Source organism: Paroedura picta, chromosome 5 (genome assembly GCF_049243985.1).
Source record: "Paroedura picta isolate Pp20150507F chromosome 5, Ppicta_v3.0, whole genome shotgun sequence".
NCBI classification, from domain to species: Eukaryota; Metazoa; Chordata; class Lepidosauria; order Squamata; family Gekkonidae; genus Paroedura; species Paroedura picta.
The window spans coordinates 122,981,131-122,998,521 of record NC_135373.1 but is presented as its reverse complement, the minus strand read 5'-3'; the positions used below and the strand labels follow the sequence as shown (position 1 = coordinate 122,998,521).

General features: G+C 49.0%; 1 protein-coding gene across 3 annotated transcripts; it reads left to right on the top strand.

Annotated features, from left to right (window-relative positions):
* Window positions 1–600: 600 nt before the first annotated feature.
* ATP5F1C (ATP synthase F1 subunit gamma) lies at window positions 601–13,199 on the top strand. 3 transcript variants are annotated; one of them, XM_077340300.1, is made up of 10 exons: window positions 602–805; window positions 3,250–3,284; window positions 3,736–3,867; window positions 4,880–5,084; window positions 5,867–6,010; window positions 6,985–7,049; window positions 8,015–8,170; window positions 9,962–10,058; window positions 11,571–11,615; window positions 13,048–13,199. In XM_077340300.1, the coding sequence occupies exons 1-9, from the start codon at window positions 750–752 to the stop codon at window positions 11,575–11,577; spliced, it is 897 nt and encodes a 298-aa protein (XP_077196415.1). In that variant the 5' UTR covers window positions 602–749; the 3' UTR covers window positions 11,578–11,615; window positions 13,048–13,199. The 3 variants fall into 3 exon arrangements, with proteins under 3 accessions (XP_077196417.1, XP_077196415.1, XP_077196416.1); XM_077340301.1 differs by lacking the exon at window positions 11,571–11,615; XM_077340302.1 differs by lacking the exons at window positions 11,571–11,615; window positions 13,048–13,199 and having other exon boundaries at window positions 601–805; window positions 9,962–10,062.
* The last annotated feature ends 4,192 nt before the right edge of the window (window positions 13,200–17,391 follow it).

Here is a 17,391-nt window from a genome sequence, read left to right as displayed (position 1 = left end):
AGCGCTCGCTCTCTGGGATGCATTGGTCCAGCGCCGCCTGGAGGCGGATCGAACGCGTGGGAGTTCTATCCCGCGGCTCTATGTTAAATGGGGCGGAAGCTAGGACGTCTAGACGCTCTAGTCAGTCAACTCTATGGATTTGGCTGCATAGGTGGAGCGCCGATCGAACGCGAGGATGCTCTATCCCGCATCTCTATGATATCACCGTTTCCCCCTCCCCCAGGCAAATGTCTCTGGCACAACTGCGTGGGGCTGCTCTAGCCCGCCGACTCTATAGATCCAGCGCTAACTACGGGCATACCTTTTATGCAGCGCCACCTATCTATCCCGCACCTCTATGACACCCCTCTTTTTTTTTTTTTTGCTTTGGGCCAATAGGACAGCCACCACGATATCGAGCCGCCCTAGCCAGGCAACTCTATGGCGCCCGCCCTACTTTTCGATGTCGGCAAACCTTAGAGCCGAGACAATAATTGTCGTTAAATCTGTTTCTACTCAAGAGTGACAGAAACCATTTTGGAGAGAGATACTGGACTCAAATTCGACGGGACGGCTTGGGGTTGACCTTTGAACCCGGAAGCTGTCCCCGCTCTTCCTCTCGGGCCCGGAGCGCGAGTCGGCCGGAGGGCAGCTGCGGCGCATGCGCGGTGCGGCGGCTCTGACCTTCAGCGGCCGAGACCGGGCGGGCAGCTCGTGAAGCAGCCGAAGAGGGAAGGAGGGAGCGGAGCCGCCCCGCGCCGAGACTCGCCATGCTGTCCCGAGGAGCAGCGGGGGCCGGCGGCGCCCTGCTCTTGCAGCCGCAATGGTACGAGGCCGGGGGCAAGAAAGCACTCTGTACGTGGGCAGAGGCGCCCGTGCATGGCCTCTGTCTGTCTGTCCCTGCAGCGAGGGAGGCCCTTTGCACCGGGGCTGGGGTGGGCCCACTGGCTTGGTGCCCCAGCTCAATGGGAGAGGCTGTGCTTGACATGCAGAAGGCCCCAGGTTCCGTCTCCAGTCAAAAAGACCAGGCGGGAGGTGATGGGGAAGACCTCAGCCTGGAGGCCCCGGAGAGCCCCTGCTGGTCCGAGTAGTCTGCATGTGATGGAGTGATGGAGATTGAGAAGAAGGCAGCTTCGTGTGTTCCTGAATACAGTCTCTAGCATTTCTGATTCATGAGGTCATGCAGCCCTTGATGTAAAGGTCCTTGACCTGAGGGATTGCGGCTCAGTAGAAGAACTCTTGTTTGGCATGTCGAAGTTCAGTCCCCAGCCTCTGCAGTTAAAGGGATCAGATGGGAAATACCTTTGCCTGACACCCTGGAGAGCCGTGGCACTAGTGGACCATCTGCTTGGCATGCAGAATGTCCCAGGTTCAATCCCCAGCATCTCTAGTTAAAAATAACCAGGCAGCGGGTGATGGGAAAGACCTCCTCTTGAGCACCTGGCCCAGCGGTAGAGTGTCTGCTTGGCACACAGAAGTTTCCAGGTTCAGTCCCAGCAACTCCAGTAAAATGTACCATGAGGACGTGGTATGAAAGACCTTTGCCTGAAAAGTTATTTCTTGTCCGAGTAAGGATTGCTGACCTTGATAGACACAACATCCGAGGAACTTTGCATGACCACGAAAGCCTATACATTGAATACAACCTTGTTGGTCTTAAAGCTGCCAATAGACTCAAACTTTGTTATGGTCGTGTAATGCTTCATCTCATGCGGTAGTTCCCAGCTATTTTGATATGGTGGCCCGCAAGTCCAGATTAACTTGGTATGGTAAACTGAGGGGGCTGATGGAGCTGTCAAAGTTCCACAGGGCCTGTAAAATGGAGCTCTTCCACCAGGTCTTTGGCTGAGCCCCAGTTGTTTAAGAGTATTGTGCTCCGCGCAGGCTTTGCTATATCATCAGTTGAACCTGTTGGGGATGGGGTAGAAAGTTTTTTCTCTTTTTTTTCTGCCATCTGGAAGTGCTTGGTTTTAAAAATCGGGGCTTTTATGTAATCCACCTTGAGTCCCACCAAGGAGGAAGGCGGACTATAAGTGTAGCTAATAATAAATAAAAATAAATGAATGGTGACCCATTCAGGGGCCCCCAAGGTTTTTGGCTGTCTTAGGCAAACTACCCATCCAGCTCAGCATTCCATTTTCTGTAGTGACCAACCAGATGTTTTTGAGAAACCAACAAAGGACACAACAGCCCCCACTAACTGAGAGCCAGTTTGGTGAAGTGGTTACGAGTGCGGACTTCTAATCTGGCATGCCGGGTTCGATTCTGCGCTCCCCCACCTGCAAGCAGCTGGGTGACCTTGGGCTCGCCACGGCACTGATAAAACTGTTCTGACTGGGCAGTGATATCAGCGCTCTCTCAGCCTCACCCACCCCACAGGGTGTCTGTTGTGGGGAGAGGAAAGGGAAGGCGACTGTAAGCCGCTTTGAGCCTCCTTCGGGTAGGGAAAAGCGGCATATAAGAACCAACTCTTCTTCTTCTAAAATGTCCAAGCAAGTGGCAACCCAACTTGCGCAGCCTTTGCATGCGGTGACTGACGTTCCATCTTTTGACCACTCTCTCCTCCTCCACTACACCTTCTCATTCCCCTCTAAGAAAATTGCTCTAGTATCCATTAGGACGTGTTTTACTTAATTAACACTCATGTGAAGTGAAGAAAACAGAGCAACTGACATACGAAATGGAAGAGACTGTTTCCTTGGCCAGATCTTGGTTTTCAAGGTACAAAAGAGAGCAATGGGAAGGGCAGGTCAGCGCCTGCAAAAAAGACAGGCCCATGATCCGCTTCCAGAGGCTTTGTGACCCTCTAATTAATGTAACTACTGAATGGCACATTTTAGAGAGGAGGGAAATTGATAATGTGAAGAAAATTTGATGTGGAAAGCCAATACTCCATCCCAGTACTCATGAAAAACCTTACAGGCAGGACAGTGGCCCTTTCTGGTGCATTCTGGGATATTTCTTCCCATCGGAATGTGTGATAACACATCTTTACTTCTTCCTTGGGCATGTTCTTATTTGTGAAAGATTTGGGATCAGTGGGTGAGGGGAGAACCAAACTGTGGTTCTCCAGAGGTCCATGGGACACAATTACCATGAGCCCCTGCCATTTGGAAGGGCAGTCATGTCCTGCAGCTGGACCATTAATTAACCAATTAATTAAAAGAGCTATACTGCTTTTCATGGCTGAGCTCTTTGGTATTTGTTGCTGTAGTGAAGAAGCAACACTCTTAACAGCTGTGGTGTGTAATAGCATGTTTGTTTTTTCAGGGTCCAAGTTAGGAACATGGCAACTTTGAAAGACAGTAAGTATTTCTCCTTTTTTAAATGGCCTTTTTTGGGGAGAGTGGCATGGGCTGGGTTCAGTAGTCGGTCGCTCCCTTATGGTCTTATGTCCCAACTTCCATTTCTCTGCAACTGAGAGAGCTCCTGTGCGGGGAGGTAGACTGCTTTTAACTTCCATTTTAAAGCCTTCTGGAGCAGGGGTAGTCAACCTGTGGTCCTCCAGATATCCATGGACTGCAATTCCCATGAGCCCCTGCCAGCAAATGCTGGCAGGGGCTCATGGGAATTGTAGTCCATGGTCATCTGGAGGACCACAGGTTGACTACCACTGTTCTGGAGGACAATCCTGCACTCATCTGATTTATTTACTGGGGATTATTTCTCAGCACTGCTCCCTATGTCATAGGGCCTATGAGAGTACGCTGTATGTGTCAGGCTTGCCTCACTTGATGCTTTTTCTAATCTGTGCAGTCACCCGGCGGTTAAAGTCCATCAAGAACATCCAGAAAATCACCAAGTCCATGAAGATGGTGGCTGCGGCAAAATATTCCAGGGCGGAGCGAGAGTTAAAGCCGGCTCGGGTTTATGGCGTGGGGGCCCTGGGTAAGGAGAAATCTCTTTTTTGGAAGCGGCAGTTGTCGCACGGATCTTTCAGAATCCCATGCTTGCTGGTCAAGAAGTCAGCAAAAGGGATGGTGGGTCCCATCTTTCAGTGTGGTGTGCTGGTTAAGAACAGTGGCTTTTAATCTGGAAAGCCAAATTTGATTCCCTGCTCCTCCACATGCAGCCAGCTGGGGGACCGTGGGCTAGTCACAGTCCTGTTAGTGCTGTACTCACAGAGCTGTTCTCTTAGAGTTCTTTCAGTCCCATGTACCTCACGGGGTATCTGATATGGGGAGAGGAAGAGAAGTAAGCTGCTTTGAGACTCCTTCAGGCAGTGATATGTAGGGTATAAAAACCAGCTCTTTTAGGAGGCTGCAACCCAAAAACGGCCCTGAGAGTACAAATTCAGGTATGGTAAAGGTGCAATAGATTCAGAACCGTGAATGCCACATAATCAGTTATACAAAAATGGCAGTCCCATGCAAAGCAAAGAATCATGGAACAAACAACATAAGCACACTCACATAACTGTTGATGACGGTCCCATATCAGGAATCAACAGTATCGCCAAGAAGCAGTCCAGTACAGGGGTAGTCAACCTGTGGTCCTCCAGATGTTCATGGACTACAATTCCCATGAGCCCCTGCAAGCAACTTGTGGAGGACCACAGGTTGACTACCCCTGGTCTAGTACGCAGATGCACTGAAGCAATTTGGAAGTATAAGGCCAGCATCTGACAGGGGTTCATGGTAATTGTACTCTAGGGACTTCTGAAGAGCCACAGTTTGACCATTAAGGGAAGGCAGTTGTAAGCTGCTTTGAGACTCCTTCAGGTCATGAAAAGCAGGGTATAAAACCCTTCTTCTAAGTCCACCGATCCAAAGACCCATCCCACCCTCTTAAATGGGTCTTATTGGAACCGGAACGACTATGTTTCCCAGAGGCCTTTCATTAGTTTCTAGCCATCATTTTTGGTTGAAGTTATTCCCCCTCCCCCCATTTCCTTTCTCAGCTCTCTATGAGAAGGCTGAGATCAAGGCAGCTGAAGACAAGAAGAAGCACCTTCTCATCGGGGTGTCCTCTGACCGTGGGCTTTGTGGCGCGATCCACACTTCAGTGGCTAAAAACATCAAGAGCCAAATCTCGACCCTGACGAACGCAGGCAAGGAAGTTATGGTGATCGGAGTGGGAGACAAGCTCCGAGGTCTGCTTCAAAGGTAACGTGGTGATAGCAGCCTCTGGGCAAAACCCAGAATGTTTCCTTATTTGCGGTTAATGCAGCCTTTCTCAGACTTTTTACCAAGCAAACCAACCGGTGGACAGAAGACCACCTGAAGAATGTCATGAATGCTGGGACTTTTTCTTAAAATATGTGGATTAGATGATCATACTATTGCCTTAGTTTTTCTCTTTTTTCTCTTTCTTTACTTTTATATGTTTATTGGATCAATATACACATAGGACCAAGCCCTATGAAGATAGGTTGAGGGACTTGGGAATGTTCAGCCTGGAGAAAAGGAGGTTGAGAGGGGATATGATAGCCCTCTTTAAGTATTTGAAAAGTTGTCACTTGGAGGAGGGCAGGATGCTGTTCCCGTTGGCTGCAGAGGAGAGGACACGCAGTAATGGGTTTAAACTTCAAGTACAACAATATAGGCTTGATATCAGGGAAAAACTGTTCACAGTCAGAGTAGTTCAGCAGTGGAATAGGCTGCCTAAGGAGGTGGTGAGCTCCCCCTCACTGGCAGTCTTCAAGCAAAGGTTGGATACACACTTTTCTTGGATGCTTTAGGATGCTTAGGGCTGATCCTGCGTTGACCAGGGGGTTGGACTAGATGGCCGGTATGGCCCCTTCCAACTCTATGATTCTGTGATTCTATTTTAAAAAAATGAAAGACTGCCGTATACTTAGTGCGGTTGACCAACTTTATTGAAGCACATTACATGTGATTGCTGAGCCCCACGGTTTCCTTTATTCGATTGCTGTTTTCCATCCTAGGACCCACAGCAGCAACTTCTTGCTCAGCTTCAAGGAAGTCGGACGGAAGCCCCCCACTTTCGGAGACGCCTCCATCATTGCCTTGGAGCTGCTGAACTCCGGCTATGAATTCGATGAGGGATCGGTCATCTACAATCGGTTCAGGCAAGAGAAGCGAAAAGTGCTATTTTGAAATGGGGGGGGGGTCAGCAGCCTCTGGGATGGCCTGCAAGGAAAGTGGGTAGAACTTAATTGGCAGCCGAGCCTGGGCAGTCCCAGAGGCAGCTGGGACCGTTGCCTAACAGGAGACAAGGGGTCCGGTATGAGGACAGGTGTTTGGGGAGAGGGGAGGGGCAGGCCTTTGAGCCACATTTGCATCTTCCCTTAAACGAGCCCACAAAGTTTATTTCTTTGTTGAAATGCCGTATTAACCATCTTTCTTTCTTATGGAACTCAAGGCAATGTACAATATTAATCCCATGCGTTAAATGAAAAACTCAATAGATCTGGCCCAAAGTCGCCCAGCTGGCTGCACGCAAAGGAGTGGGGAATCGGACTCGGCTCTCCACATTAGAAGCGTCCGATTTTACCTGCCACACCAAGCTGGCTCTTGATTTTGATTCCTCACTCCTCCACAGGCAGCCAGCCAGGTGGCCTTGGGCTAGTCACAGCTCTCTTAGGGCTGATCTCTTAGAGCAGTTATTGTCAGTCCCACCTACCTTACAAGGTGTTTTTTGTGAGGAAAGGGATGGGTGTTTGTAAGCCGCTTTGGGACTCCTTTGGGCAGTGAAAAGCAGGGTCTAAAAAACCCAATTCTTCTCTTCTGCTGGTCCAAAACCCCAGAATACTAAGCTAAAAAACCACAAATATTGTAATAGTCTCCGTGAGTCACAGACCTCTGAAGAAGTGAACCGTGATGCATCAAAGCTCCAGCCCTGCCACAAATTTTGTTAAGTTGCTGCTGAGCTCTTGCTCTTTTCTACGACACCAGCAAAGTTAAACTGAAAATGGGTTTCTTTTCTAAGCATCTTCGATTGCCTGTCTCCTCCTTCCCTTGTGTGTGCAGGATCTCAGAAGTGATTTCGAACTTTTATTCTGAGCCAGCACAGTATTTCAAAATGGCATTCCTTTTCCCACAGGTCTGTTATCTCTTACAAGACAGACGAGAAGCCGATCTATTCTCTCGAGACAGTTTCAGGTGCCGGTAAGTCCAGAGCTATCATTGTGTGCCATTTCTTGAAACAAGAGAGCTATGAGATTGGGAGGAGCTGTGGCTCAGTGGGAGAGCTTCTGCTTGGCATACACAAGAGCTCAGGTTCAATCCCTGGCATTTCCAGTTGAAAGGACATGCTTCTTCAGACATTTTGTGAAAGGCTGCCCTCCTGATTCTGAAGAAGTTTGCTTGTGCATGAAAGCTTCTACCCAGAATAATATTTGGTCAGTCTTAAAGGTGCCCCTGACGGTTGTTCTGACGGTTGACAGAGTTTGAATATGCAAGAGAGAATATGCAAGATTGTTATGATTATTTATTTGATTTGTTACCCGCCATTCCCGGACGGCTTGTGGTGGGTTACACATATATCTGAATAAAAACCCAGACATAAAAATAACAGTTCATTAGTCAAAAACCGATAGGAAGAAGATATGGTGGAAAAACAAAACCCTTGCTATTCTCAGTCCCCAAGTAAACATCTCATAGAGGAATGGGAGGTAGGAGGGTGCAGATGTAACTTGCAACCACCACTAATAATGCTCTCCTCGAAGGGGGGGCATGCAGTTCTCCCTGGCCGTACCGGCCTCAACTATAGACCTGGTGGAAGATCTCCGTTTTGCAGGTCCTGCGGGATGCCGGAAGCTCCAGTAGGGCCCGCAGCTCATTCCACCAGGTTGGGGCCAGGACTGAAAAGCCCCTGGCCCTGGTCAAGGCCAGTCAGGCTTCCCTGGGGCCAGGATGAAGCACCTGGCTACTTAAAAGAATCAAATAGTCTTAGTAGAGAAACTGTATAGGGAGAGGAGAAAGCGATAGCCCTAGGCCAGGGGTAGTCAACCTGTGGTCCTCCAGGTGTCCATGGACTACAATTCCCATGAACCGTGTCTAAGGTGGGTTTCTGCCCCGCCCCAACTGAAGCCAGCTCCCTTCTCATTCGGTCTCCCCGCTTGCTCCCGCAGATAGCATCAACATCTACGACGATATCGATGCAAGCGTCCTGCAGAACTACCAGGAGTTCACGCTGGCCAACATCATCTACTACTCCTTGAAGGAGTCCACCACCAGCGAGCAGAGCGCGAGGATGACTGCCATGGACAACGCCAGCAAAAATGCTTGTAAGGAGCCACTGTGTCACTCTCAGGGCACCGGGACCACTTTGTAGAGGCTCAGAAGTAGCCCCATCAAGATCAGATTCATAGAATCAAAGAGTTGGAAGGGGCCAGACAGGCCATCTAGTCCAACCCCCTGCTCAACGCAGGATCAGCCCAAAGCATCCTAAAGCATCCAAGAAAAGTGTGTATCCAACCTTTGCTTGAAGACTGCCAGTGAGGGGGAGCTCACCACCTCCTTAGGCAGCCTATTCCACTGCTGAACTACTCTGACTGTGAAATTTTTTTTCCTGATATCTAGCCTATATAGTTGTACTTGGTGCAAAAGTTATTGTTGAATCCCTTGTCACTTGTAGATATGGAGATGGCTATTCCGAAAGAGGTTATTCAAAATTTTACCCTATCTGCCTATCTCTCTCTCTCTCTCTCTCTGCCTGCCTGCCTGTCTCTCTGTGTCTCTGTGTCTCTGTCTCTCTCTCCCCCTCCCCTATCTAACTTTTATGCAGCCACTCCCAGCATAGCTATGGCTGACGGTTCTTCACATGTTGAATTATTCCCAGCATAGCTGGCTCATGGCAGTTTACATTCAATAAAAAATGTTAAAACACATGCATAAAACACCCTAAAAACATCATAACATCCCAAAAATACAAAGCCAAAAGTAATGGTGTTTAAAATATATAGCTCCTCGCCAACGTTTCATTTGTTCTGGCATCCAGTATAAGACACCATCAGTATTCCTCATGATGTGATCCAGGGGAGGAGATTGCCCTGTGGTTCTGGACAGGGTCTAGCACCTAGCCCAGGGGGGAGACCCAGTCAGATAACCCCCGGATCACCACCCGGCCTCAACCAAATGCCTGCAGAAGAGCTCCATCTTGCAGGCCAGCGGAACTCAGAAAGCTCCACTAGGGCCTGCAGCTCTTCTGGGAGCTCATTCCACCAGGTAGGGGCCAGGACTGAAAAAAGGCCCTGACTATGCCATTGACTCTAAGGCAACTTCGCTATAATGAGGAATGAACTTTTCGAGCAGGAGTAGTTAAACTGCGGCCCTCCAGATGTCCGTGGACTCATTCCCATGACAGGGCTCATTCCCATAAGCCCCTGCCAGCATTTGCTGGCAGGGGCTCATGGGAATTGTAGTCCACGAACATCTGGAGGGCCGCAGTGACTACCCCTGTTTTTGAGGATGTATTTTTATGGCAGTTGTCTTTATGGTGGCAACTTGAAAATCACATCTGGTGTCATAATTTTGTTTTAAGTATTCCCTTACCACTTTGCTCCCCAATATGTGTTTTTCTCTTTTGCATCGTACTGAGAGGCATACAGAGCACAAAGTAGTCATAGACACGATATTTCCTAACAGTTTCCATAACATTTATAACTCCGACTCATTCCTCGTGCGGATAACGTAGACGTTTTGACAGTGAGTCTGACAAAACCTTTGTTAGGATTCAGCGCCAGCCTTCCTTGGGTGAATCTCTTGCTGAAGTCTTCTGCTTCTATTGAAAGCGAGAGATTCTTTGGTGGAATGTTGGAGAAGTGGGCGCGGTCAAGGGGGAAAGGGCGCCGTGGGCAGCAGACGCCTCATCCTGTGTGGCCATAACGCGTTCACACATGTGGTTTTCACTGCTTTGGCTCTGTGGCAGCCCAAATAACGCCTGTTGCCAGCGAGCAAAGGAGGGGGGGGGGAATGCAAAGGGAAGCCGCTGTCCACTTCCCGTGACTGAGCGAGCCGATTGGCTGCGGATCCCCTTGGCCACCTACCTCCTGAATGTGTCCCCCCTCTTTCCCCAGCCGAGATGATTGACAAGCTGACCCTGACGTTCAACCGCACCCGCCAAGCTGTCATCACCAAGGAGTTGATTGAGATCATCTCCGGGGCAGCTGCTCTGTGAGTACCTTGCGGGATTTCTGCTGGGGGAGGGGGGTGGGGCAGGGCTCTCATGAATTCCATGCTGCCTGCAGATGCAACTGGATGCACCGGAGGACTGGCTTCCTGCCCTACCCTTGGATTGTAGAACCTGTGCTTTTCCCCAGAAAGCAATATAATAATAGTTTTTATAGCCTGCCCTTCCTGGCTGGCTCAGGGTGGGTAACAACAGGCATGTATATGCAATGAAGTAACGCTAATAATTCGATAACAATTTAACCTGCCCAATTGAATTATTAATTCAATTAAATCATTAACTTATTAGAGCCGTTAGGGTGTTTCGGTGTTTTTTTCCTGGTCTCAGCCACAGGCCTGGTGGAACAGCTCTGCTCTGGAGGCCCTCCGGAAGTGCTGAAGGTGCCAGCCGACCCTGATACCATCAGGGAGAGCGGATTAGGAGTTTTGGCTATGATTAGCCGAGCTATCGCTAGGCTTCTGCCGGGCTTTCCTCCAGGCCAGGCTGGATTCTGGAGATTTTTGGTGGGGGATTCACTGGGGCACGAAATTTGGGTTGCTGCGGGTGGGCAGTTGTGAATTTCCTGCATTGTGCAGGGGGTTGGACTAGATAACCATGGAGGTCTCTTACAACTCTGATTCTAGGATTAGGGGTATATGTGTATGTGGGGGGGAGGAATAACCAAGGGCTGGCTATCTGACCCGTTCAAAGCGTTCAGTCTGTGGGTTACTTGTGAACGCATGATGCTGCCTCATAGTGAATCGGTCGGTACTGAATTGCTTGGTCAAGGGCAGTATTGCCGACTCAGACTGGCAGCAGCTCTCCTGGGTCTCAGATAGAGGTCTTTCACAATACCTCCTGCCTGATCCTTTTGACTGGAGATGCCGGGGATTGAACCTGGGACCTTCTGCATGCCAAGCAGGTGCTCCCCCACTGAGCTAGGGCCCCTCTCATGAATGGAACTTCCCATGAAGCTGCCTTATGCTGACTCAGGCCATCAGGATTGGTTAGCAGCTTGCCAGGGTCTCAAGCAGAGGTCTTACTTATTACCTTCTGCCTGGTCCTTCTAACTGGAGATCCCGGGGATTGAACCTGGGACCTTCCGCATGCCAAGCAGATGCTCTGCCACTGGGCCACAGCCCCTTCCCATGACTCTTCAGGGTCTCAGGCATCCCCTCCTTCAACTAGGACACTGGAGATTGAACTGGGGACCTTCTGCACACCGGGCAGATGCTCTGCCAGTGAGCCAGGGCCTCTGCCTGACATTTGAATCATGCTCTCTGCAGGAAGCAAATGTCCGCTTCACTCTGAATAAAAACGGGGAAGCCCGTCGGGGCATGCATTGCTCTTAATCCAGTCTGCCCAATGAGCTTTTGTAAGTCACCTTGTGTTTTGGCTCCGCCTTGCATGTTTGATAAAATCACAGCGACGAATGTGCCTCGATCTGCATGTCTTAACGCTTCACTGCTTGTACTGTGTCTTTTTTCTTTCCTTTAATTTAACACCCCCACAACTAGGCACTAGGGACAAATCGGGAGCTGGGTGCCAGTCAGAGCCTGCAGGTAACGTTGATGCTGTAAACGAGATGCTCGGAGAATTAGGTTAAGTAGCGTAACGATAACAGATGACAAGTGTTGGAAATGTAGTCACGAAGGTGACCGATGATGTCTTTTGTCCTCCAGACCAGCCTTTCTCAGTTTTTTTTTTTTACCATTGAGAAACCCCTGAAACATTCTTCAGGCTTCAATCAAACCCCAAAGGGGCACGATTGTGCACAATGCGGTTGGGAAGCACAGCTGTGTACACGCCTACCCAGGGCCCCTCCCAGCCCATCGTGGGGGGGATGGGGACAGGCCAATCACTTGATATTTAACACATTAAAAATGATATAATTAAATTAATTAACCCCCACCCATTCGGGAAACCCTTCCAGGCCCCTCAACAAATCTTGAGGCTTCATGAAACCCTGGTTGAGAAAGCCTGTCCTTAAGAACAGGCGCTCAAGAATGTCTGGAATTATATAGATTTTGTTTCTGCACTGCATTGCATGTGTTACTGGCCAAGAGAATCAGTGTGGGTAGAGCTGAATACACCAGTGCTTGTTGTATGACCATGGGTGAGTTACGGTACCCTTTCTTCAGGCAGACATGTTGAATTCTTATAAAGCAGTAGATTATAGCACCTTCTAGACCAGATGTCCATGGACTACAATTCCCATGAGCCCCTGCATTCACTGGTAGGGGCTCATGGGAATTGTAGTCCATGGGCATCTGGAAGGCCGCAGTTTGACTACCCCTGTTCTAGACTAGCAAGTAGCTGATTAGCAGCCAGCAAGCTTTGGGGGGAGGGGTCTGAGCTGAAATGGTCCTGTAATAACAGTTGTTTAAAGCAATGCTACGTGATGCTCAGTTGACCAACCCCCAAGGTAGCTTCTGTTGAATTTTTAGAAAGTCTGTCTTTAGTTCTCCCCCCGCAACATGTGACATCTCAACCATTCAGTGTCTTCCAGACCAAGAGATTACTTATTTTGCTGTTGTGGTCACGTTTCGGCTGACCTATGGCGACCCTGTGAGGTTTTCAGGATGAGAGACCACAACAGCACTATCTAGGCTGTGACGAGCCCAAGGTCACTCAGCTGCCTGCCTGTGGGGGAGCGGGGAATCAAACCCAGCTGGCCAGATTAGAAGCCACTGCTCTTGGTCTGGTAGTTTTAGCCCCTGGCGTTTCGCCTGTCACTGTGGCTGGCACCTTCAGAGGTAGGACACGGTAAGATGGGAATCTTTCCATGCCAAAATGTGCCAAACTTTGGCATGGAAAGATTCCCATCTTGCCCAATCCTACATCTGGTCACATCAGCCAGTTACTGGCGAAACGTCAGGGACTAATGCTGTCAGACTGCACAGCCTGGAAAACTGACAGCAGCCAGTTGACTCTGGCCATGAAAGCCTTCAACAATTCTTCCAGCTTTTCTTAATACTGTGTTTGCGTTTGTAGGTGAAGAAGAGGAGCCATTCCGGCAAGCGGTAGACATCACTTCCTTTCTAGAAAGAAAAAAATGGTTGCCCTGACATTCTGCGAAGAAATATTTTCAGGCCAAGACTCCCTGAATGTTTGTAAATCATAATACAATAAAGTCCTACATGGAAGAGCCTGGTGTTTTTCGTGGGGATGGGGATGTGCTAGAAGAATACAAGGCAGCAGCAGCACCTACCAGTATTTCTTATCTATAGAATAAAAGAATGCTGCAAGATTATCCGGTAGAGACAAACAATAGTAGGGACAGTCTGTGGGGCATGGTAACTCTGCATGCCAGAGGAGGTGGGAGGGAAAGGGTTAAGAGAATTCTGTCTCATTTGAGTACACTTGACAGGTGATGCTACCCTCTCTTTGGTTAGATGTTGAGCCTCTTGGCTGTTGCTTGCCTTCTGTCCCCCCCCCCCCAGCTTATATCAGGCCTCTCTTCTCTCTATGACCTAGACTTGGCGCTGTAGCAAGTTATCCTCTTTGATATTAACCTGTTTGCAATAAGTGAAATGTCCCTACCTGAAAATGTTGTGTAAGTTGTGCTTCTATTTTTGCAAGCAACATTTCTTTCTCTCCCTACCACTAGAATCAGATCACCTTTGTAATTTGTTTAAACAGCATTTTCACTTAGCTGGGACATGTGAGAGGATCCAGGATGCTGCATAAAGCTGCTATACTTCCAGGGCAAATGATAATTTATTTATTTTTACAGTTAACCCAGTACAGTCCACCCAGAAGTTCCGAGCTTATTGATTTCCTTCTGTGAGATCTCTGCAAAAGCCAGAGACCCTACAGGGTGCCAGATCCTACATTTACATTGTAGAAGTTTTGGAAATGGTGTGACATGAAAAAGTTCAAAACTGTCGGTGAGTGCCCACGAGACGAGCCATTCTTCCTAATTTGTGGCTAGAGCTGCCAAACTCCAGGTGGTTGAAAAATACGAGAAAAACTACTAGTTTGAGGCTAGTAGAAAATCAAAATATTTTTTAATATGGTCACTCATGTGAAACTTAACCTTAATTAAAAGGCTACATTCTTTGCCAAAAGAAACTCCCTTAATTTAAGGAAGTACAGAAATTGATCCCATGAAACAACAATCCACATAACATAAAAGTCCCAAAATATGAGTCAAGCAATACGCTGGTAATTATTGGTTTCGACTTGTCAGAGAAAACTGAGGATCTGCTCGGAATGCAAGATTCTATTTTACCTTCCCAACAACCCTTCAGGGTAGGCTAGGCTGCCAGGGACTCCCCTAAGGTCACCCAGTGTGACTAAACTGAGATTTGAAATCCCAGTCTCATCCTAGCCTACCTTGAGAGTTGGATTTGATTCTCCACTCCTGCATGAAGCTGGCTGGGTGACACTGGGTCAGGCACAGTTCTCTCAGGACTCTCAGTCCCACCTTTGAGATGCAGGATGGAGAAAAGTGGGGTATAAAAACCTACTCTTTCTGCACATAAAGGGGGGATCTTGGGCCAGTCAGTTCTCTGAGGTCTCTCATCCCCACCTTCCTCTGTAGGTACCTGTGGTAGGGAAAGGAAGGGAAGATAAGTGTGGAAGGCCATGTGAGGCCTGCTGAGTGACCTTAGAATAGTCACAGTTCTCTCAGAGCTCTCTCAGCCCTGCCTATCTTGCAGGGTGTCTGTTGTGGGGAGAGGAAGGGAAGGTGGTTATAAACCGCTTAGAGGTACATGAGGCTTGCTGGGTGACCTTGGGCCACTTAAAAGTTCTTTTGGCACTGCCTAACAAGGTGCCCGTTGTAGAGAGAAGATAGGATCGTAAGCCCCCTTAAGACTCTTGAAAGTAGAGAAAAGCAGGGTGTAAAAACCTACCTTTCTTCTAATTCTATATCTGATACAGATATAATTCTATATCTGATCAGTTCTGTGGCAGAGTTCATAGGTGAATTTTGTACTGGAGGGACTAGATCAGGGGTAGGCAAACTGCGGCCCTCCAGATGTCCATGGACTACAATTCCCATGAGCCCCTGCCAGCGAATGCTGGCAGGGGGTCATGGGAATTGTAGTCCATGGACATCTGGAGGGCCGCAGTTTGACTACCCCTGGACTAGATGAATGGCAGGGCATTCGTCTGTGATGGAATGCCTGCCATGGCGAAGCTCAAGACAGAAGTCTCTCTCCTTGGCTCAGATGGGGCTAATTGCCACTTCAATCTGACGGTCTCAGCTATTAATCAAGCCCAATTATTGCTTCAGTTTGCCCCCGCCTGGCATTCTGAGCCCAGTTCTACAAACGAGGATGTCATTGTTCCAGCCTAAGCGCGCTTTCAAATGGGACAAACGCCCAGCTTCTTAGCGGGTTGGGAGGGAGGGGGGTGGTTTATAAAATTGCTGGAGGAAATCGATAACAAACTCAAGGAGGGAGTTTTTGGCTAAACGGTGGCTGCTTTGCAATATTAATACAAATGTAATCCTTCATGGGAAATTAAGGTCGCTGCTTGAGGAGAGAGAATTGGATCCTCGCGAGGTGGATAACGTCCAATGTCGCAGCCACCTCTGCATAAATGCGAAGGGAACGAGTTGTTTTGACCGTGTTTTGCTCAGAGGTCTTGCAATTAAGGCTTTGTTGAGCTAGCTTGATGGCTCTTTTAAGCCTTAGGTTCCAAAAGAATGTACTATGTTTGTTTCGAGTGGTTATTTGAACATGGTGCAACCTGCCATGGTGCAGGAAAGTTAAGAATGCAGTCTGGTGAAGGGGATACCACAGGCGTTCCCCAGTCTTGGTGTAGTGCCAGGGAGTGTGGCTCTCCAGCTGTCCATGGACTACAATTCCCACGAGCTCCTGCCAGCATGCTGCCAGCTTGTTTAGAGTTTGGCAGCCTCTAATTGGGAAAGCCACGTTTGATTCCCCATTTCTCTACATGCAGCCAGACAGGTGACCTTGGGCCAGAGCTAACTCAGCCACACATTCATCACAGGGTGAGTGTGATGGGGAGAGGAAGGGAAGGCAGTTGTAAGCCGCGTTGAGACTCCTTCAGGTAGCGAAAGCAGGGTATAAAACCCAACTCTTTTTTTCACCCTGCTGGCTGACAGCCATTGTGGTGTACTGGTTATTTTATTTATTTCATTTATACAGTACTCTCCCCTGTGGCGTAAGAGCCTCTTGTGGCGCAGAGTGGTAAGGCAGCCGTCTGAAAGCTTTGCCCATGAGGCTGGGAGTTCGATCCCAGCAGCCGGCTCAAGGTTGACTCAGCCTTCCATCCTTCCGAGGTCGGTAAAATGAGTACCCAGCTTGCTGGGGGGTAAACGGTAATGACTGGGGAAGGCAATGGCAAACCACCCCGTATTGAGTCTGCCATGAAAACGCTGGAGGGCGTCACCCCAAGGGTCAGACATGACTCGGTGCTCGCACAGGGGATACCTTTACCTTTACCTTTACTCCCCTGTGGCTCAGGGCGGTTTACACAGAATATAGAGCATAAGGATAGGACACAGTGTAATTCAGGAGTAGTCAAATAAGCGACAGTATAATAACATATAACGACAGTTTCCTAACATTACATTACTGGTGGTCGCAACATTAAACAGATAACTGTGACCCCAAAGAGTGAGAAAGAGAGAAGGAGGGTGGGGAAAGGAAGGAAGGAGGAGGGGGGAATGGAGGAGAAAGAGAGGAGGGGAAAGAAAAAGCGAAGGGACGGAGGGGAAGAAAGGAAGGGAGAAGAGAAAGGAGGGAGGGAGGGGAAAGAAAGGAAGGAGAAAGAGTGAGAAAGGAGGGAGGAGAAAAAGAGAAGGCGGGAGGGGAAAGAAAGTAAAGTTTACGTTCTACATAAACGTTCTAAAATGTTTTATGTAAACCGCCCAGAGCCGTAGGGAAGGGCGGTATAAAAATCTAAATAAATAAATATAAATAAAATAAATAAAAGTGAAAAGGGAGGGAGGAGAGAGAAAGGAGGGGAAAGAAAGGAGTAGAAAGAGAAGGGGAAAGAAAGGAGGGAGGAGAAAAAGAGAAGGCGGGAGGGGAAAGGGAGAAGGAGGGAGAGAAGTTGAAATCTAAGCCTTCCCCTGGCATGGCATCTGAGGAAGCGTGCATGCACACGGAGGCTCACACTTTGCCGGTCTGCAAGGCGCCCCTGGACTCAAAACCGGCTCTCCCACTAGCACGCCTTTCAACCTCCCCTCCACAACAAAAACCTCGCACTGCGCACGCGCACACAGGAAAGGCACGGCAGGCGAGCGAAGGTCCTCTCGCTTTCCTATCCTGGCGAGGCTGCCGAAGATACCAGAGCAACCGATGAGCGGGGCCCCGCGCCTTCCTCCCCGTCGCGCAAGCGCGCTAGCCTCCCATCGAC